Source organism: Oryzias melastigma, linkage group LG24 (assembly GCF_002922805.2).
Source record: "Oryzias melastigma strain HK-1 linkage group LG24, ASM292280v2, whole genome shotgun sequence".
Taxonomy (NCBI): Eukaryota; Metazoa; Chordata; class Actinopteri; order Beloniformes; family Adrianichthyidae; genus Oryzias; species Oryzias melastigma.
This window is the reverse complement of record NC_050535.1, coordinates 20,982,848-21,005,530: the sequence shown is the minus strand read 5'-3', so window position 1 is coordinate 21,005,530 and position 22,683 is coordinate 20,982,848. Positions and strand designations below refer to the sequence as shown.

General features: G+C 41.4%; 1 protein-coding gene across 3 annotated transcripts in view; it reads left to right on the top strand.

Moving 5' to 3' along the window:
- Positions 1–22,683, top strand: part of ryr3 (ryanodine receptor 3) — a 156,018-nt gene that overhangs the window by 71,258 nt on the left and 62,077 nt on the right. For all 3 annotated transcript variants that reach the window (XM_024291525.2, XM_024291524.2, XM_024291526.2), the window contains 18 exons: positions 1,552–1,655; positions 7,609–7,692; positions 7,774–7,933; positions 8,718–8,862; positions 8,937–9,142; positions 9,227–9,401; positions 10,277–10,485; positions 10,749–10,912; positions 10,993–11,035; positions 11,102–11,262; positions 12,414–12,573; positions 13,908–13,994; positions 15,093–15,319; positions 15,565–15,777; positions 17,517–18,126; positions 18,429–18,629; positions 20,834–20,936; positions 21,081–21,215. In XM_024291525.2, the coding sequence (XP_024147293.1) occupies positions 1,552–1,655; positions 7,609–7,692; positions 7,774–7,933; positions 8,718–8,862; positions 8,937–9,142; positions 9,227–9,401; positions 10,277–10,485; positions 10,749–10,912; positions 10,993–11,035; positions 11,102–11,262; positions 12,414–12,573; positions 13,908–13,994; positions 15,093–15,319; positions 15,565–15,777; positions 17,517–18,126; positions 18,429–18,629; positions 20,834–20,936; positions 21,081–21,215 (3,187 nt within the window). The remainder of the gene's footprint in view (positions 1–1,551; positions 1,656–7,608; positions 7,693–7,773; positions 7,934–8,717; positions 8,863–8,936; positions 9,143–9,226; positions 9,402–10,276; positions 10,486–10,748; positions 10,913–10,992; positions 11,036–11,101; positions 11,263–12,413; positions 12,574–13,907; positions 13,995–15,092; positions 15,320–15,564; positions 15,778–17,516; positions 18,127–18,428; positions 18,630–20,833; positions 20,937–21,080; positions 21,216–22,683) is intronic.

The window sequence follows — 22,683 nt, the reverse complement described above, 5'->3', positions numbered from 1 at the left end:
GTGACATCGTAAACAACCAGATATAAATAGCAATCTGGAATGGGCGGGCCTGTCTACACACACACTCAGTAGTTACAAACATACCAGTTGGCTGAAATAGTCTCCACCTATAAACTAGTCAAAATGTACACAATACAACGGATGTTCACACAAACACTTCTGCATACAAACTCACACATGTAAAGCCTTTCATTCTGTCACATATACTATTAGTGTGAGGTGAGCTGACACCTGTGCTCAGGTGAGGGTTTATGTTTCGCTGAAGTGGATGATAATGGGATGTACAAAGGTTGAAGGTGCCCAGCCATCCCCACACCAAGATCCCCCTGCCAAAGCAGTAGCAGCAGCCAGGACCCCCCAACACCCACCATGGGGCCACGGAGAGAAACCGCCCGCTGGGCAATCCCGCCAAACACCCAGTCCAGGGTGACCACAGAAACACAGAGAGTGCAGGTCCCAGCCCAGCAAGAACAGCCCTCTCACCGCACCAGGAGGACCAGAGCGGGGCCCCACCCAGGCAGAGCCCCCCCCAACCCCAGACAACCAGCCCACCACCACCCAGCAGTACTGAGTATCCCCTCGCCCCACCCTAGATACAAGCCAGGGACCCCCAAGGGAGCCCCCCCCCATACTCCAGACATCCGCCTGCCCCCTCCGCCACGGAAGGTCCATTGGGTAGTGAGACAGGGGCCGCCAACCCTCGCCCAGGAGAGGGACACCCAAGAGAAACGGAGGTCCCGGAGGAGTGATGTAAACAAGGCCCGACCAGGCTCTACCACTGATGGACTTTTTGGAGAGGTCCAGTTGTCGATAGCAAGGACCAGCAAGGACCCAATCTGTCCAAAATCGTGTTTGGTTGTAGTTTTGCTTCACCATGGCATTGTCCTTTATCCCTTCTAGACATGCCTTGACCTTTGACCTTTACACTGAGAGGCCTGTGTAAAAGGCGATCCACATGCCAGCTTTGACCGTCCGCTCAATCTGAAGGTGTTTGACTCGGAGTTCCTTTGTGCTTCCTGCAGATTAGAGCATTGAGAGTCTGATCACACCCGGCTGCCTCCCGTGTGCAGCGGTTACCACAGACGCTGGCTCCACTCGGTCCGCTGAAACAGAGGCAATTTACCAAACATAATGGCTGCCCATCCTTCCACAGCTATGACATCCACATTAATTAAATGTGAAGGAAAGATCTCTGGGGGTGAAGGCAGCATCTTAGAGTTGAGCAAGGACAGCATTAGGGTTCAAGCAGATGCTTTGCATTAAAATTTGATGCAACCGACTTAATGAGATCAGTGACATTGCACTTTTTAAGGAGAAAAAACGGCAGATTTTTGCTCTAGAGTTCGATCTTCTGCCCCTGTCGTCATTCCTGCTGTTATCAGGAGCAGAGTGTTTTATTTCCTGTGTTTTGGCAGTGTCTTCACAGAGCCAGACAGTAAATTTCTGCTAACCATCTTCTGCAGTCAGCAGAAGAGCTGATTGAATCCACAGCAACAATTCAATCTGAGGAAGCCCTGCTTTCATATCTGAGAGTCCTCTTTCTCTCCTCAGGTTCGGGATGACAACAAGCGTCAGCATCCGTGTCTTGTGGATTTTGCCAAACTGCCTGAAACAGAAAGGAACTACAACCTGCAAATGTCCAGTGAAACATTAAAGTAAGCACTCATCGTCTATTTATGCAGCAGCTTCCTGCTGGATAGAACCAGATTAGGATTGAATTAGAACTGTGCTTGTCCACGTGTTGAGATAGCTCTGATAAATGATGAGGTTCTAAAGCTGTTGGAGCCTATCACTGACTCGTCTGTTTATAGAAGCATGTTGGTTCACTAGTGCTGCTGTTTCAAACAGGAAACTAGAATCTCTGCACATGCTCAGTGAGAGTATCAACAAAATCCGGGGCTGTTCAGAGTCCACATAAGATAGCTGAAGGAAACCCTTCAAATGCAGCCGTTCTTTTCTCTAATGATGGAATTCTTATCACTAAAGGTCATTTATCATCCATCATGTCAGCACAGGCTAATGGGCGATATGCACGACCTACTTCTGCATTCAGTGTGTGACTCCTCAATCATTTCTGGTTGGGGCAGCAGACTGTTGTTTACATGGAAATAGTTTAGAGTCAAAAGGATGTCTTTTGAAGCGACCAAGAGTCACTATAAACGATGTTAGGAGCATTGTTAGTCTTTCTGGCTAAAAACTCCAAAATAAAAATGCTAAAAGGATGTAAACTGTATTTGTTGTTCTACATAACAACTTTGAAGGTAACTATTTAAGGCTGATGTTTTTAGTCCATATTTATGTGCAACCAGCTCAAACGCTGATAGAAATTCATGTTAGTGAGACGTAATAGATGCAGCCAAGATGCAGATTCCTGCATTGTTTCATGTATTTTAAGTGCATCCAAGGATGAATGCTGTTACTGGTCACAGTATTTAATGAAGTCCCCGTTCAGTCACGCAGCTAGAGTTCATCTGCAGCTGCAGCCGCGATCAGGAAGAAAAGTTCTGAACTGACTTCAGTATTTACAAAATTATGTATGAATACTGTTGTCACTTTCATTTGGGCTAATGCTAACTAGCATGAAAGACAAATCTAACTAGAAAAATTGCATTACCTCCGATAATGCATGTGTGAATGCATTATCGCGCTAATGCGGTTGTTGTAAATCGCGTAAATTGCTTAAATTTGCAGTAATTGCTTAAATTGTGTAACGTGTATTAAGTGCTTAAAGTGCGTAAAGTGTGTAAAGTGCTTAAGTTGCATTAACTAGCATTAAAAGCTTAAATTGCGTTAATTTGCGTTAATTTGCGTAAATTGCGTGAAAATCGTAAAATGTACGAATACCAAAAGTTCGTGCATTAATGTCCTGAACGTGCTGAACGTTTTGATACCAATATTGTAAAAGTTTTAAGGTGCAGTAAAAAGTTTAAAATTTTCCCATTGACTTAACATAGGGCTGAAAATTCGCATAAATTGCGTAATATCGCGAAAACTGTAAAATTTGCGAAAACCAAAAATACAAGCAGTAATGTCCTTAACGTGCTGAACGTTTTGATACCAAGATTGTGTAAATCGCATAAAGTGTGCTTGAGTTTTTACGTGCCGAAAAACGTACGGAAGAAAACGTAAATGAAGAATCTCAATAGTGTGAATGCATTGAATGCATTCACACAATTACAGCTGTTTTTATCTTTATAATCCGTTAGTTATGTTTCATTTACTCCACAGCTTCTAAGTTTCTACATTTGTGTAAATGTTTTGTTCATTGTCAGGTAGAAGAAGTCTGAGACGTGATTCCTTTTCCTAAAGCATCTCAACACAGGCGATGGTACTGTTAGCGCACGCTGCTATCGCTCCATGAAGAAGGCAGGGAAACCTCATCATCAGCTGAGAGTACGATCAGTAGCCCGAAAGTCACCTCAAAGTTTATACCATTCCAATATGGCGTCTCTCTTTACGTATCTTGAACAACAGTAAAAACCCTGGATGCTATCTCTAATGTTTTATAAAACTCTTTGATTTTATTCACTTGTTTGCTCCACAACTTTATTCTGAAGGTTCTCTGTAAAGACTGTGTTAAAGCCGTCTTGTGTACCGAACGCAGCAGAGGCATCAAGTTTCAATGATAAGTCAATGTAAAGATGCAGTAAGACGTTTGGTCATCGGGCGCAACAAGGCGCAGTGAGCGCCTCAACCAATCAGGGACTCAGCTTTGGGCATGAGACGTTTTCAGTGTCGAGATCAAAGAGTAGAAATAAACATTCAAGATGGCTGCTCGATGTGAGGATTTGGTCCTGAACTTCCATCCATCTTCTCAACCTACGGGGGCCGCTAGATTACTGGAAAATGTCCCAGTTACTGTTGGGTGAAGGCGGGAAACACCCTGGAAAGATCGCCACCCCGTCACAGAACTTGTGGGGCTGGATGGACGGCTATGCTAGCCAGCCGCTCGGTAGATAGCTTAGCGAGCTAGTGAGCTCCTCTCCCAAGGCTCAGGCAGATCTAGTGAGGTCTACTGTTCAGCAGTTAGCTGCCCAGCAGCCCGGAGAGCCGCCTCGAGTGCTGTTGTAGCACACGGGATCACTCTAGCTTCATGGGTTTATGATGTTTTTCTTATTTTCATCAAGAAAAGTTCCCCCAGTTTTATTTGTATTTCCCCCTCTTGGGTTAGAGCTCAAACTGGACCACAGACAGACTGAAGTAACGTTTGAAACGGTCCTCAGGTGAAGCTCTCACTGCAGGAGTGAAGCACACAGAACCAGAGAGACTCTGAACGATCTGGTGAAAACAAACACAGTGATGTGCTTGCTGGTGCCTCTGTAGAGCTCTCCAAAACATAAACCCAAACTACTCGCTCAAAATCATCCATGATGTGACAATGAATGAATTCTTGAACAACTTCGGGGGTTGCTCCGCAGCAGGAGCGTCAAGGCGTTGAGCAGGAAATATGACGCAAATACCACAATCGCTGTTAATGCAGCATTAGTCACAATGGGTGGATTTGTGTTGTCTGCGGGTGAAAAATGCTCAAACTTGCACAGAGCTGTCAAAACTAAGGTTGTAGACCACTCAGTGAACCCGCAGAGAGAAAGTCTTCATGAACATTAAGATCTACGATATACCATGAGTGACAGGTTGTAGTGAACACGTCTGCAACATGTGAGGGAAAGTAAGGGTGAAGTAGGTGAGACGCTGGTGTGTCTCACCTACTTCACAATTTTTCATTCTTTTCCTAAGCACTACTCAAGGAGCACTTTAGTTCCGTGTACGTGATAAGTGCACGCTCCTTGGATGTAGCCTGACTGTTAGAAATGAGGAGATCAGAAAATCAGAGTGTAGTTTGTGTGTTTCTACTACGGGTGTCATACGGGTCAAAGGGAGCGGTGTTGCTCAGTGCCAACAGTCCCGCCCACAACTCAGAGGTGAATTTCTAATGGACTCCTACTGCTCCGCAGAAACACCATTAAAGACCACTGAGAACACTTTTGAAGTCAGTCAAAAAATGACTGGAGTGGACCTTTAGCTCCATGATAAAGGAGTATAAGTCACAAGAGCCAAGAATGTCTTATCAAGAGGAAGAAGACCTTATATAAGTCGCACTTTTGGGGGAAAAGTCAGACGTTTCAGAACAAATCTGCCAAGCCCAGCGTAGCTAAAATAAAAAATAATAAAATAAAAACAATGCTAATCTTTTAATCTGTATAAGAATCATATTAAAGTTTAGGAGGAAAACAATCAGATTCTCTTCCATGTTTGTTTTGGACATCACTTCTTCTGCCGCTGTCAGGAGCAAGTACTTCGGATGCAGCGCCCTCTAGTGGTTGTGAGAGGAAACAATCGCTAAAGGACAACCGGTGTTAATTTGAAAAACAACAAATATTAATGCCTGAAAAAATAAAACACACAAATAAGTTTCACCCTTGACTAAAATATGAAAAAAACTTACTCCGGAAAATATGGTACCTAAGTTGGTACGTATCTGTTTTAGACATTTACTCACAGCAACTTGCTAGCATATTCTTGTTAAGACGAGAATATGAATAGTCCAGACAAATAAAGTACGCAGCACAGAATCCGATCTTCTGCAGGTTCCCTTGTGCATAAAGGTTTGATAATAATCTAATATTAAAGCTTTTATTTCATGATTGTTCTAGTTCCCATGATGCCCTGCGGCGCAGTCCTTTCAAACAGCCATGTTTTCTTTCAGCTGTTTTTCTGATGTTTGTGATTCTTTGGAGGATTTTCGTGAAGATGAGAGTAAACTCCAGCTGTCACTGAATTGACTCTCCTTTTTGTCCTGTCATGCTGCTCCAGGCCTCTCACTTTAATGACTCCTTTAGGAGGGTCAGCGTGATGTTTGACAGGCGCTGAAATGTCAAAAGCAGATGTTGTCAGGCTCTCACTTTTCAAACACGGTTCACTCCCTGTGGAGTTGCAGTGACCTCAAGATGACATTCAGACTTTTATTAGCTCCCTGCTGTAAAACTCTTTATGTGGCTTTTAATCAAGCTGGACTGTATTCCTCCAGCGTGTTCAGAAGGCTGTAGCCGCACTCCCATGGGGCCTCTTGGCTCTGTTTGCAGGTCACAGAAGATCGGCAGTTCCAAGCACAAGAGATCATGATATACTGTGGAGCAGCAGGTTCTCCTGTGATTTATCACTTTATCTGGCTCTTTACCTTGAAGACTTCCTGTCAGCTTAATCCTATTTACACAGTTCAACCGTGTTGCAGTGCGCTATCATAAATTTTATGTCTATTCTTGATCTGGTTGCAAACCCTCTGTGGGATTAATAAAGTCCTGTTTAGACCGCATACAGCTACACTTTAGTCCTTCCCTTAAGCTTAAATCTTTAATTTCTCTTAAAAAATATTGGGATAATGCACATAAAAATAAAGGAGCCTAAAAAATGTAACGTTTTCCTCTTTAAGGACGATTCAGACATTTTATCCCTGCTTGTTTTACAGCCACCCTGGAGTGTTTTTAACAGCAAAATATACCACATTTTTTCATTAAACTTTTAGCGAAAGGCTAATTTTCTATTGTATGTTTGCAAAAGAAGATGTAAAATAGTAAAATATGGAGCTAAATTCTCTTTTATTTTCTGGAGTTGTGCTGCCACAAACGATTATTTTATCAGTCGACTTATCACTGATGGCTGGCGACCCATCATGGGAGTGTCCCGCCTTCGCTCAACAGTAACCAGACGGTCTCCGGCAAACCCGCGGACCAAGCAGGTTAAAAAAATGTAGGAAAGTTCAGGGGAAAAATCCTCGCATCGCTGCGCCATATTGAATTTGTTTTCTACTCTTTGATCTAGTCACTGAAAACCTGACGTGCCCAAAGCTGAGTCTCTGATTGGTTGACGCACCGCATCAAGCTCGCCACACCGCACCCAGCAGCAAAATTGCGCCGTGGCAGATCGCCTCTTTTCATTGACTTACCATTGAAACTTGATACATTGGCCGCGTTCAGTGTGAATGCACCATTAGAGCATCACTGTTTATATTTTCTGGTAATGACTTCTATTGAGAAATAAACAGTTATTACTCAGTCATTGTGTCAGAATAACCATTCTTGCTCTGATAACATGTTCTTGTTAATCCTAATTTCATTTTTTTTTTCTTTAATGCAAGTTATGCAAGTTATAAACTGACCAATCAGATGCCTCAATAAAAATATGTGGTTTCTCGTCAAACATTCAAAATGTTTGACTGATTTTCCAGAGCTACCTGATTGGAAAGAGTGACTGACTCAGACCAATCACTGCTTACTGACAGAGTCTGGTTCCAACATGGTGTTGCTTGTATTGTATATAAAAAAAGAAAGAAATGGTGACTTAGTGACTTCATACCGTTGGAACTGGAACTTTTCTGCTGCCCTAATGGAGGCGTTTCAACTTCATAATTTTACAGAAAGAATATGCAATTTGCTTTGCATGCAACTCAGTGTAATATGTCTGGAAGGAAACTGTAAAAAACAATTATCCAAAAAGGTTAAAAGCTTTATCTAAAGTGAGTTGTGGGATCAGAAAATATAGTTCAGCAGCTCTGGCATTGAATATTTAATTCAAGGTTTGATTCCTCAACATGTTGCTCTCTCTCCTCAGAACTCTGTTAGCTCTGGGATGTCATGTTGCCCAGGTCAACGTTCACGCAGAGGACGATCTGAAGAAAATCAAACTGCCCAAAGAGTGAGGAACTTTAATTTAGCTCACACTATCTATGCCTTTGAGTCTAAACTTTATCTCTGGGGCTTTCTTCACCACCTGCAGCTACATGATGTCAAACGGGTACAAGCCTGCGCCACTGGAACTCTCTGACGTCAAGCTGAATCCAGGTCAAGAGGTTCTAGTTGATAAACTGGCCGAAAATGCACATAATGTGTGGGCCAAAGACCGAATTAAACAAGGATGGACCTACGGCATCCAGCAGGTATGACTGAGGAGATTTTTACACAGCAGATGCATAAATACTACTGAGGATGTACTGTATCATCTAGAGTTATCTGCAACAAAAGCTCTGCTGCTGGAACTTTATCTTGATCCACAGATTGATAAAAGCATTTCTTATGTGAACCTCAAGAGATTAAGAACCAAAAAAGTACAAGTTCATATAAGTACATGTGTTAAAAGGTGTTTTTGCTTGCGGTGCGGCGGTAGGGCAGTCGACCTCTGATTGGAAATTTGCAGATTCAATTCCTACCATGTGTCAAAGCGTCCTTGGGCAAGACACTGAACCCCACACTAGCTCTGGTAGTCAGATTGGCGCCAGTGTTCAGCAGCGGCGCCGCCATCAGTGTGTGAATGTGTGAAAGGAACTGTGACTGTAAAACCCTTTGGGCCTTCAAGTACGGTAGAAAAACGCTGAATAAGTACACACCTTAATATGTTGCTCTAAGCTCTAAAACTCTAATTTTTTTGAAAATTACAATGATAGCCAATGAATATATTTAAAGGTTTGTTGCTAATCTACCTAAAATTTTGAAATTTGATGTTTTTCTTATTCATTTCCTATGGGGCATATTTTCCTCAATATTTCAAAAACTATAAAGTTTATGAATATCAAAAATACAATCAAAGATGTCCTGAACAAGATGAACGTTTTGATACCAGGATTGTTGCAATCGCTGAAAATGTGACTGAGTTCCAGAGATGATCTTCATTCAGCTTCTGGATTCTTTGGATCTTTACTCTCCTCTCTTATGTGAATCCTTTAGGATCTGAAAAGCAGACGAAATCCTCGCCTGGTGCCGTATGCTTTACTGGATGAACGCACTAAGAAGTCTAACCGGGACAGTCTACGGGAGGCCATCAGGACCATCGTGGGATACGGATATGACATCGATCCCCCAGACCAGGAGGGTGAGTCTAGCTCTGTCTCTACTGGAGCTGTCAGCTTGGACACATCAGACATGTTTCTGGTTTTCTGGCGGCAGCGGTGCATGTGGTGGATGATCACAGCGTGGAGACCATCCGCTTCTTCCGCGTGGAGCAGACGTACGCCGTAAAGACGGGGAAGTGGTACTTTGAGTTTGAGGTTCTGAGTGGGGGTGACATGCGCGTCGGCTGGGCCAGACCGGGCTGCAGGCCTGACGTAGAGCTGGGATCAGACGACCAGGCCTTCGTCTTTGACGGATACAGGGTAAACGTCACGCCGTCGCACGTTAAGAGTCATGCAGTCTTCTAACAGTCATCTACTGTCTCCTGTGTCTGTGCCATCGTGAAGGGCCGGCGCATGCACGCAGGCAGCCGCTACTTTGGACAACCGTGGAAGAAAGGAGACGTGGTCGGATGTATGATCAACATGGAGGACAAGTCCATGATTTTCACCCTGAATGGAGAACTGCTGATCACAAGCAGAGGCTCTGAGCTCGCCTTCACCGACTTTGAGACCCAGGATGGTGAGGGGCTCTAATTCATCACTCCATCCATCCATACGGCCATCCATCCATCTGTTCATCCATCCATCCAAATAATCATCCATCCAACTATTCATTCCATCCATCCATCCATCCATCCAAATATTCATCCATCCATCCATCCATCCATCCATCCATTCATCCAAATATTCATCCATCCATCCATCCATCCACCCCTTCACCATTTATTTATCCATCCATCCATCCATCCACCCCTTCACCATTTATTTATCCATCCATCCATCCATCCATCCATCCATCCATCCATCCGTTCATCCATCCATCCGTTCATCCATCCATCCATCCATCCATCCATCCATCCATCCATCCATCCATCCATCCATTCATCCATCCATCTATCCATCCAGAAAAAGCTTATTAAAAAACATATAAGAATTTTTATTGTTTTATTAACTCTTAAAATATCCTGACATGTTTTATGTATAAAGCATTAGAATTCTTACACATCAACAAACGTCTTTAAGTTTATAAATTCCTGTTTTAGTTTGCAAATTTTTTTTGTATTTTAAAATATAAAAATAATTACACGTTTTACTTTGATTTGTAGAATTATAGTTATTTGAGTATTATTTATTTTTGGCTTTTATTTGCCAAAAAAGATGAAGAACGATGTAAAAATGTTCCTTTAAATAAAACGTTGATTCATTTTTGATTTGCTACCCAGAGCTGTGAGAACTGTTTACCATAATTGTGTTGGAGGTGAAAATGATTACGCATGAATTTGTTCTAAAACTGAATTTTGTGTTGAACGGTAAAGTGTAAGGAGACTGGAAAAAGCAGCAGACGGCTTTGACTTCTGTCTCTTCACCTTCACTAACTGATCGTCCTGGTCTCAGGCTTCATCCCCGTGTGCAGCCTGGGCATGGCTCAGATCGGCCGCATGAACCTGGGGAAGGACGCCAGCACCTTCAAGTACTACACCATGTGTGGTCTGCAGGAAGGCTTCGAGCCTTTTGCCGTCAACATGAAGAGAGAAATCACCATGTGGTTCAGCAAACGTCTGCCCACCTTCTTCAACGTCCCCCAGGATCACGTCCACATCGAGGTGTGCAGCAGTTTGATGCCAGAATGATAAATCTACCCTTCAAATGATGTTGCCATGGCAATATGGCATCCCAGCCTATTGAACCTGTTTGTGATTGCTTTCTATAAATGGGCGTGGCCAGCTCAGACAGCCAAATGAAGTTAAACATTTCCTCTGACTAAAAAACAAAAATGTCTTTTTAGTTTCAGAACAGTGGTTGCCATGGGGATATCACTTTCACAGAAGCAGCTGCACAGAATGTAAATGTTTCTTCTTTTCTTCAGGTGACCAGGATCGACGGGACAGTGGACAGCCCCCCCTGCCTGAAGGTCACCCATAAGACATACGGCACGCAGAACAGCAACAGCGACATGGTGTACTGCAGACTGAGCATGCCCGTGGAGTTCTACTCTGCAGACAAGATGCTGGATGAATCTGTGAAGCTCAGGTCAGTGTGTTGATTAACTTCATCTGAGTTCTCAGTCTGAGGTTTTTCTATCTAATGAAGCTCGGTTTGGTTTTTCACAGCCAACCTCCTAAAGAAGGTGCTGACTACAGCAGCATCACAACAGTAAGTCAGTGTGGCCGTCCCGCCCCTCCATCCGACACCATTCTCAGGCTGTTCTCTGTTCCGCAGTACTTCCACTCGGTGAGAGTGTTCGCGGGACAGGACCCCACCTGCATTTGGGTGGGCTGGGTGACGCCCGACTATCACTATTACAGCAAGAACTTCAGCCTCGGGAAAACTCAGACTGTTACTGTCACCCTGGGAGATGAGAGGGGGCGGGTCCACGAGAGGCAAGTTCCCCTCCTGAATTTGTGTGTGCCGCCATGTTTTTTTAACCTTTCAAACCAGAGCTTTAGCTTCAATCTGAAGTAGAGAAAAGCAGCTTTGTGCTGTTATGAAACACTTGGCAGTAGTCAAGTGATCATGTGATCAATCAGGTGATTCTGTGGTGGAGAAAAGTGGCTTTTCTCAACTTTCAGAATCTATTAAAATTGTATTAACTTCACAAATGATTGAAGCCGCAATCTACCGAGCTTCACTGTCCGCCGGGCGGCTGGCTAGAGTAGCAAGTCAACCCACTAAGTGATAACTTGAATCAATGTGGGCAAACACAGGTGGGGCCACCACAGAAACTGTTGACAAACCTATTTGGGCCTCACATTTTCTGCCCACTTTTAAACCATATGGGGTCCATATGGCCTTGCTGTCTTTTGGTCGATGCCAAATTTTTTGACAAATCAAAATAACCATATTTATCCAAAATAGTCAAAAACCATCTGTGTGTTGCCCCCTACAGGTTAAAAGTGGTATTACAGTTGCATTTTGTGATTAGTCATAACTAGTGTAAGTCCCAGAAGTTTCGTGTCATCATGCTCTGCAGCTCCAATATAAAAGCCCCGCCCATCTTTGATTCTGTAACGGTCACTTGTTGTTTAGCATGGCTTTTAGGTTACAGAACAGAGGTTTAGTGCAGTTGGCATTATATCCAGCAAACTCCGTCCTGGTGATGGATTTAATAAACGTTTCACTTGGGATTGTTTGTTTAACACGTTAGCCTTTATTAGCTATGATGCTAGCGGCATTTTGCCACTCTCAGACACGGGTCCCCCTCAGATCTGAAAACCCTCAGCTGCACCCTCACACATTACAAAAGCAGCGTCTTGAGCCAGCAGCTAGAAACAATAAAGTTCTGGACCATGAGCGCCGACTTCTGTTGATACATCGTCATTTATATAGTATTTATATAGTATAAATTTCAAATAAAAGTTTTAACTCAAACTATTACATGAATAGATAAGACAAAAATTACTGACTAAATACATTGATTTGAATTAAAACGTTTTAAGACCAACAATGAATTTGCCTCTATAGGAACTGAAATGAATATTTAACATGAAAATAATGACTGTTGTTTGTTGGGTATTTCTTACCTCTGTCGCAGCGTTCAGAGGAGTAACTGTTACATGGTGTGTGCGGCAGACGCCGTCAGCCCGTCCTCCAGCCGCTCCAACTCGGATCTGGAGATCGGCTGTTTGATCGACCTGGCCACCGGTCTGGTCTCCTTCACTGCCAATGGGAAGGAGCTTCCCACAGCGTACCAGGTGAAGCCAAGCGGGGCGTGGTAGTCCTGTTTCCTCCTGGGTTCAGCATGCCTTTAGATTCACACAAAGCTTCATCTTCACACTCATCTAGTTACACTTTAATGATGGGGACTTTGCTTGAACACGTCTTTTGGTTCACTCGCTAAAACAGAACCGTCTGTAACGACACTGAGACGCTGGTGGAGTTCTGAGTGAGGAGGTGAGAGTGAAGTGATGTTTCTGATGTCAGAAAAACACAAGAAAAAAATTGCATTTTTGGAGTCACTGCAGACAGATCTGGTAATTTCAAAACGATTTTCAAGCATTCTCCTCTTCCAGTTTTTGTAGATTTGGTCTCAAGACGTGTAAATATCATCAGAAACGACATGTTTTAGTTTTTTGTTTGTGTCCAATGTTCAAAGATATTTTGTTTTCATAAATGGGCCTCAATGAGCAAATGTTTTGATGCAATATGTGCGAGAGTATATTTATGCTTTGAAGTACTATATATATATATATATATATATATATATATATATATATATATGTTTGATCAAATATATGTTTTGAAACTTTTAAAAGGAGTAATTTTAGGCTTTCTTTTTGTTATTTTTTCCTGTAGTTTTTACTGATCCAAAACATGATCTGAACCATGACCCTAAAACCGTGACATGATCCAAACCATATGTTTTGTGATCCGTTACACCCCTAGTTTTATCTGTTAGTTTAAACAAGTTTGAAGTAAGCCCAGATTTGTTACTAACATGTCAATGAGAGAAGAGATGGGTTTCCTGGTAAAGTATAAATTCTGGTGTCATCTGCATTAAAGTTTATTTTATGTTTACTGAGGATATGACTAATGGGATTAATTAACTAACTAATTAACTTCTCAGGGTTATCTCTAACCCTGAGAAGTGATGGAGCATCTGTGAAACTATTGAATATAGTTTATTTAGGAGAACAGTGGGAATACAGAGTATTTCTCCGCCACTGAGTGGGTTGTGTGTCATCTTCACTGCTGTACTGTTTGTGCATTTGCTGGTAAGTACAACAGATTTTTAAAATGTCCCATGAAGGAGCTTTAGTTATTTTTTTCCTTCTTTTCTTTACCTAAGTACCTATGCAGAAAGGATATAGAAAATAAAAAAATAGAATGTGAACAATTTCTTTAACCTAAAACATGAAAAAATGTTACGGTTTGTATGGATCTATTATCTTTGTTGTTACTTCAGGTCAATATGATACATCAAAGCCATTCTATAATATATAATTGAAGCTAGATAAGTTAGCATTGAAACTCACAAAGCTTAAAGTGTTGTCATGGATACTTAACTTTTTCTATTTTTCTCTTGTAGGTGGAGCCAAATACAAAGCTCTTCCCAGCTGTCTTTGTTCTTCCCACCAGCGCGAACCTCTTCCAGTTTGAGTTTGTTAAAATTAAGGTCTGTTTGTGTTTGCTCTCTGTGCTTTGGAAGGTTCAGAAATATGTATAATTTATGTTTCGTCTTTATCTTTGAAGTCCCCCTCTGATGAAAATTCTAGTTTATGCGTTTTTACACATGTCTGTGTGTCATTTTTCTTCTGAAAGAGAACAAATATAATAAGAAATCATTTTTACATTTCCGAGTATTTCTCCTGTTAAACCAATCAAAGTGTCTTGGACAGACTCTGTTTGAATGAATGATCTTCTTTCCATCAACAGCTCTGCTGCACATGCACTAAACCCTCATCTGTTCCTAGTGTCTAGTTCAGGTTCTGGAGAAGAGAAGATGGTATCTTCACATTGACTGCAGTCAAATGAGCCGCCGTTCACATTTCTGTGGTCAAATCAGCATCACTGGATTTTTGGTGTGAGTTTCATCCAATACTTACGGTAGCAGGACTGAGAACGCTGGAAAATCTCCACCAGACTCCACGGAGCTTCTTGATGTGACCACGGAAATGTGAACGGCGGCTCATTTGACCGCAGTTGGAAAGGATTGTAGATCAATGAAAGAGCATTTTGATGTTAGCTTTGATTATTTTATCAAGAACTCTGAGAAACCAATGATTGAATGTATTGATCACAGTCAATAAACATTGGAGAATTAGCTAAAAGAGTCTTTGGTGAACTGGAAGGAGAAAGAATCAGGATTTTGGAGGAAGTTCTGTCCATGAAGATCTTCACTTCCTCGTCCAGCTGACATCCGGATCAGAACCATACGGCTGGACATTACCCAGATTGATGAGCAGCTGTGAAGATTTAAGCTAGACCTATCATAATCAGATGGGGGATTAGGGGTGTCACGTTGTCTCCACATGTCTTTTTAAGACATTTAGGTTGCAGGATTTTGGTTAAAAACATCATAATCATAATTAAAACACTACTGGAAACGTTTTTTTTTAATAAAAAATTTTTTTCGAGGGACTTTCAACATCAGAAAAGATTGAATTTCAATAGAAACACTTAAACTTTGATCAAGGGTCATTCAGTTTCCTCACATTTGTCCACAAACTGTAAAATCTGGTAAAACTCCTTTTTTTTTTTTATAACATCTCAGGACGCCATGCCTCTGTCGTCAGCCATGTTTAAGAGTGAACACAAGAACCCTGTGCCTCAGTGTCCGCCGCGGCTGGATGTGCAGACCATTGTAGCCGTCCTGTGGAGCCGGATGCCAAACACCTTCTTGAGCGTGGAGACAGCTCGAGTCAGTGAAAGGCACGGCTGGGTGATCCAGTGTTTGGAGCCGCTGCAGATGATGGCTGTGCACATACCTGAGGAGAACAGGTAACGCGAGAGGATGTGGATGAACATTCAAGTCTCAGGGCTACAGATTTTCCCTCAAGGTCATGACCTCATTATTTTGCTGTAATAGTTTTTTGCATATTTATATTAAACAGAATAACATTTAAACTGAAATAAGTTAACTTAGTCCAACAACTTTTTTCTACTTTTTCAGAGATTGTACATTCAGGAAGTGAAGCTTCATGTCTTGTGTTGTATTTACTCTAATGTACATATTTGTCCTCCAGATGTTTGGACATCTTGGAGCTGTCAGAGCATGAAGACCTCAGGAAGTTCCACTACCACACGCTGAAGCTCTACTGCGCCCTCTGTGCTCTGGGAAACACGCGCGTCAGCCACGCCCTGTGCAGCCACCTGGATCAATCCCAGCTCCTGTACACTATCGACAACCAGTACCTGTCTGGAATGTTGAGGGAAGGGTTTTACAATGTCCTCATCAGGTTTGTTTCTCCTCTAACTGTCCACACCAAATATCCAACCATTCAAGCTCAGATACTTAGTTTCATTTAAGGATAAAAGAAATTCAGGTTAAGATTTCCTCCTCAATCTTGAAGATGTAAGATCTTATGATCTGGAACAAAATGTGCAGATCTAGAAAGGGATCAGGATGAGAAAACTAAAAATGTTTAAAGAAATATTTCAAATTGAATTAGACAAAATTACTAAAATACTTTTTTAAAACAGTTACATTAGCTGAAAATGCTCAACAAAATGTTTTGAAGGGCTGTAGAAAGAACTTAATTAGATAAGAATTCTGAACAAAATGTTAGTGGTTGTGTCTGAACTCCTTCACTACTCAATAGTTAGTGGCCGTTCACCTTTTTCACCAAAATTTCCCAGAAGTCTCTGCAAAAAGCTATTGTGCATCATTGCTCACTAGATCAGTTAACATAGACCACAATGCATTGCGTTTAAACGATATGTCATTTGAAATAAATGAATTTAAATGTATCTTTTTTGTATGTCGTCTAAATTTTCATTGTCAGAACACAGTGGATTCACTCTGGATTCATAAAAAGTTTTATAAAATGTGCATGAAGTTTTTAACTAATGCAAATAGATGGCGTCTTATTTCACATTAAAGGGTAACCAAACAGGGCAGTTGGAGGTTAACTCCATTTTCAGCCCAGATTTGGAAAATCCCAAAAAGGGGGCGGGGTTAGTGTAGCTGGACTGAGCGGTAGAGGTGTGTCTTGAATCTATGATTGACAGTTAGGTTACCTTTATGTTGCTGTAACACTAGAAGGGACAGTTCTTGCACTATTTCCAGCTAAGGATTTAGAGATAATATAAATTTAAATATACCACAACATCAGTCATTCTCTAAGCTTTAATTCGAGCCATGTTTTGTGAAAATCGATTACAAAATGAGGGAGCATACAGACGGGTTTTGACCATATTTTCAGGAATTAAACACATTTATTTTAATAAGTCAAAAAAATGAAAACAGACAGCACTATTAAAGCCCCATTTATGAAGGTCAACAGACAAAAAAAGTTGGTTTAGTGTTTGGTTACCCTTTAAAAAATAGTAGTGAGCATGTGTCTAGGGCTTCCACGATTAGCCAACTAATCGACGACTAATCGACTGTTAAATTTGCTGATGACTAATTCTGTTTTTTAAGCTATTTTGGAGTTTAGCTAATATTTCAGCTGCATGCTAGCTGTTTTTTTCTAACTTAGACTTTTTTTTAGTTTTTAGGCTAATTTGGCATGTAACTAATATTTTAGCTGGCAGTCAGCTTCAGCGATTTCAGCTATCAACCTCAAAATTTTACCTATCAATTTCAGCATCTTCAGTGTCCAAATTCAGCTTCCAGCATTCACACTAGCATTATCTCAGGTAATGCTACATATCTAGTTTTTAGTTAGTTTAAAGCTACGAATGGTTAAGATGAGTGCTTCACATCTAGTTTGCGGATGACCCAATTAGTTGAAAAAATAATCAGTGATTAGTCGATTATTAAAATAATTGTTTGTGGCAGCACTACATGTGTCTGAGTTGCTTTATAATTTAGGGCCTCGGATATTCCCACAGGGGTTGGGGAGTAGAGGGTTACAGCCTAAAAGTGCAATTTCTTAGCTACAAATGCCAAAGAAAATCTTTGTAAATACTAATTTATACAATAATGCTAAATGAAATGTTTACAAGTGCCAAAGTACCGTGTCTTTTTTTCCAGCATTCACCTGGAGACGGCAAAAGAGGCTCGCCTGATGATGAATAACGAGTTTATCATCCCTGTGACGGACGAGACTCGTTCCATCAAGCTGTTCTCAGACGAGTCTAAGCAGCACTCGCTGCCAGGTGTGACTCTGAGCACCTCCCTCAAACCCAGAGTCAACTTCTCGCCTGTTGGCGTCATCAACACCAAGCGCCAGCAGTTCCTCTACAGCCCCCAGATCCCTCTGGGGGTTCTGAAGGAGAAGGCCATCTCCATGCTAACCGAGGCCGTGCAGGGCGGGGGGTCCCACATCCGAGATCCCGTTGGGGGGAGTTTGGAGTACCAGTTTGTCCCCATCCTGAAACTGATTGGGACCCTGCTGATAATGGGGGTCCTAACCAGTGAGGAGGTGAGGCTGATTCTCCTCCTGATCGAGCCCAACGTCTTTGGAGAGAGCAAGGAGGGCGAGGAGGCCAAGGGAGAGGTGTTGGCTGTGGCGGGGGAGAAGGAGGAGGTCAGCAAGAACGAGGAGAAGGCTGTGGAGGCGGGAGAGGAGGAAACCAAGGAGAGCAAGTCCCCCTCCAAAGGCCTGCTGGAGAAGTCTCTGCCTGAGCCAGTGAAACGTCAGGTGATGAAAAGCTTTATGAAAAACTTTAATAAAGAAGACTGAGGGCTGAAAATGATTGCATAGAACTAAATCCATTAATATCTCTGTCAGAGTTTAATTAAATTTGTATTTTTCAGCCTCCAACAATTTGCTTGGCTTATTCCTCATTTGTCAGCACGTCAGTCAGTGCTTTTGTGATTTATCTGCTGACAAATGACTGTGAGGAACCCAGGAGCGTAATATTAATGTTCTGACCCGTGACCCTCCATGTTAGGAGGAGTTAAAGCATCTGAGAATGACGGTGACATAATTGTTCCTTTCAGATGTGCGAGCTACTCCACTACTTCTGTGACTGCGAGCTGAGGCACCGCATTGAAGCCATCGTCTCCTTCTCCGACCGCTTTGTCTCCAAGCTGCAGTTCAACCAGAAGTTTCGCTACAATGAGCTGATGCAGGCGTTCAACATGTCTGCTGCCGTCACGGCCAAGAAGACCAAGGAGTTCAGGTCTCCTCCACAGGAGCAGGTACACAGTAGTGATATGTTATCAGTGCTGAAGGTGGAACATGAAACTAACTTTAACCGTAAAAAATAGTGCATCGGTTCAAGCTAAAAACCTGAACAGGGTCTACAACCGCTACAAGCTAATTTACCTTAAAGTCTCGCTATGACAACATTTTGATCTATTCCAAAAATGTTTTCTTGTCTACTCTCGCCAAGCCCAGCCTCGTCTACTCTACTCTACTATACTCTACTCTACTCTACTCTACTCTACTCTACTCTACTCTACTCTACTCTACTCTACTCTACTCTACTCTACTTTACTACTCTACTCTACTCTATTCTATTTTATTCTACTACTGTATTCTACTCTACTACTCTATTCTCGTCTAGTCTACTCTACTCTACTCTACTCTACTCTACTCTACTCTACTCTACTCTACTCTACTTTACTACTCTACTCTACTCTATTCTATTTTATTCTACTACTGTATTCTACTCTACTACTCTATTCTCGTCTAGTCTACTCTACTCAACTCTTACCTAGCCTAGCCTACTCTACTCTCTCTATTACTCTTCTTTATTCTACTCTACTCTCGTCTACTCTACTCAACTGAACTCTCACCTAGCCTAGCTTTGTCAACTCTCCTCCGATGTATTCTACTCTACTCATATCTAGTTCAGTCTACTCTACTCTACTCTAGTCTCGTCTTGTCTCGTCTCATCTAGTCTCCTCTAGTCTACTCTACTCAACTCTCACCACGCCTAGCCTTGTCTACTTTACTCTCTTTACTACTTTACTCGGTTATACTCTACACTCGTCTACTCTACTCTTGTCTACTCTACTTCTCTACTCTGTCCCACTCTACTCTTGTCTAGTCTTTTCTACTCTACTCTATTTTACTCTACTTTATTCTTCTCTACTCTCGTCTACTCTAATCCTCTATTCTACCACTGTACTATACTTCTACTTCTACTCTACTCTACTCTACTTGACTCTAGTCTTTTCTCATCTAGTCTCCTCTATTCTATTCTATTCTACTCTACTCTACTCTTGTGTCCTCTTCTCTATTCAACTCTCTCCTCACCTCGCCTAGCCTGCAGTACTCTACTTCTCTACTCTATTCTACTCTACTCTCATCTAGTCTAGTCTACTCTCAGGGTTTTTAAAGTCCCCCTACAACATTTTTTTTAATTTGCTTTAAACGTTTGAAGTGGGGTTTTAATTAGGACTGTGAAGTTTTTAACAAAATTCCACATCCTAAATGTCTTAAAAAGACATTTTTCCTGTTGATCTGAAGCATTCTTTTCCAAAAAGTTCCTCTGTGTGGGCGTGGCTTATGGTGTTGAGCAGTGTAACCCCACCCATTATCCCCCCAGACATTCTAGTGAGACACAGACTTTGATAAGCCCATGAAAAAATAAAACTAAAATAAAACATGATCATTCAGGCTGCAGCAGCAGCAGCAGCACTAGCTGGAGGTCAGAACTGATTTCATGCTAGCACATGATGATTGTTGAATTCACTTGAACCAGAAATCTAATGAAATACCAGAATACAAAAAGGGTCTAACCGCGCAACAGTTTCTAAATGTTTGCAGCCAGCCCTGGGGGGAGGGGGGTGACTTTAATCTGCAGCGTCCTCAGACCTGAACCCAGGAAACCAATTGTGCTGCAGCTGGTCTAGAATAACATTTTGGTCAAGAATAATAAAGGTGCATAGAAATGTGATTTTTTTATATTTTTTTTCTTAAAGAAAAAAACAAATCATAAATATTAAATGTGGTGAAAACAGATTGTTTGAATAAACCCGTATCTGAACATGATCTGGATCCATGTCTGGTCGAACTCCAGCTGGAGGAATCTCATGAGGTTCTGATCGTTTCATCCATGGTTTTTAGATTTAATTTAGTCAAACTGATCGATGCTGGTGAGTGGAATTCCCTTCATGAAGAATCTGTTCTCGGTTTTCTTTAGTTTCATCACTATGTTTTTTTTTTTTTTTTTTAATTTAAAAATAAATAAATAAATAAATAAAAATAAAAATAAAAAAAAAAGTTTCATCACTATGTAATTCAGAAATTCACAGAACAAGTGTCTTTGTTGATCTTCAGGACCTTCAGCAGCGAGCTGAAGTCTTCCACTGCGTTCTCTGCTGAATTCATGGATCCTATTGATACTTTCAGGTTTGGATGATGTTCTTCCATGTTTCTGGTCTGTCTCCTGCAGATCAACATCCTGCTAAACTTCAGTGCAGGAGAGGACTGTCCGTGTCCCGAGGAGATCCAGGACGAGCTCAATGTTTTCCACGAGGAGCTGCGGCTGCACTGTGGTACGGGCTCAGCAGCAGACCTGCAGCTCTCAGACGTTCATGCAATTTCTCTGGTCTCACTACAGACGTTCATCCTGATGCTGCAGATTTGCACTGAGGGAACATTTCCGTATTTAAGCCTAAGGAATGATCTTGCATCCGCAGGAATCCCGATGGAAGAGGAGGAGGAGGAGCAGGACACTTCCATTAAAGGCCGACTCCTGGCTCTGCTCTACAAGATCAAAGGGCCGCCTCAGAAGGCAGCGGAGGAGCCCACGGAAACGGAGCAGGCCGCTCCGAGTAAGTGCCTTTCAGCCTGAAGGGGAGGAGTCTAGTGTGGCTTCAATTTGCAAGCACTGCGTTTTTCAGCGTCTTTACACCAGTAGATGCTTCAGAGAAACCTGCTCTCAGAGGGAAGCTTGTGCTCCTCATTTTCCACTTAGCTCACCTTTAAAGGGAAAGTTTCAGAAGCATCTGAAGGTAGCAGGAGGACGTGGATGTTCTCAGGACAGCAGATGGACGTCAGCCGGATCCGTCTGAGGGTCTTCAGAGAGCTTTCATCATGAACAAGAAGGAAGGAGCATGATGAAAGCTTCTTATTTTTGTTATCAGAAAACCAGACGTGAAGGTCTACTAAACTGATCCTTTTTAGCATTGGTCAAGATCGTTAGTGTGTTTAGCTCCACATGAGAGGTTTAGCATTTCATTTTATTCTAACTTCAGCTTCATTTCACTGGATGAAATCATCACATTTGATTTGATGAAAGAAATGAAAAATTTGAAAGAGGTTTAGTTTAAAAGCAATTATTTTATCTTTATTGGTATTAAATCTAATGAATTATTTTAAACACATTTCAAGTTTTTTAGAGATCAGTGGGATTAATATTCTGGATTTATACCTTTTATTTTATTTAGTAAAAACAAAACAAAATAGTGAACTTTTTTTTGTAAGTCTCCAGATTTATTACGGATTTGATTCAAAGTCAGTAAACAGAAATTCTGTTTTAAAATTATTTCACATGTTGTTTTGTAAAAGTGATCACTGCTTTTTGAATGTGCAGTGAATTTCTCTTCAAACCAAACATCGTTCTGTTCTCTTGACAGAGCATGTTATATAGAAACAATCAACTTGGTTTGTTAATAAAAGACATTCAAAACGCATTAAATCTGTACTGAAGATTTCAAAATAAAACAGTCATTCAAACAGTTTTGCAGTTAGATTGCAAATATTCATCCTGAGCGGTTTGAATAAAAAAAAAGGAAATGATAACCATGATGACATGATAGTCATTTTTTTCTTTTATTGGAAAAGAAATTATTAATGATCTAAGAAAAAAAAATCACAAAGTCACTGAACTGTAGAGGCAGGTTATTGATCTGAGGGTTTTATTGATCTAAATTAACCAGCAGAAATTCTTTAGATTCACTTTCTGAGGACAAAAATATTTTTTTAATTTTATTTTCTGTTAAGAAACCGAAACCAATCAGTTAGATTTTCTTTACTCAATAAAAGTTTGGCAAATACTTTTGACTTTTCAGGCAGACGAATTTGACCAAAAATATCTTATTTTTTAGGTACGTTTAGCTTGATTTTTACAAATAAAATGTGGATTCCTTGGGTGAAACTCATGATGTCTGCCACATTCTTCATGGAGCCGAATCGCTGCACTTATGTTTCTCAGCGCACCTGCAGACAACATTAAAGGGTAACCAAACCCTGTATCAACATTTGTTTGTCTGTTGACCTCTATAAATGTGGCTTTAAAAG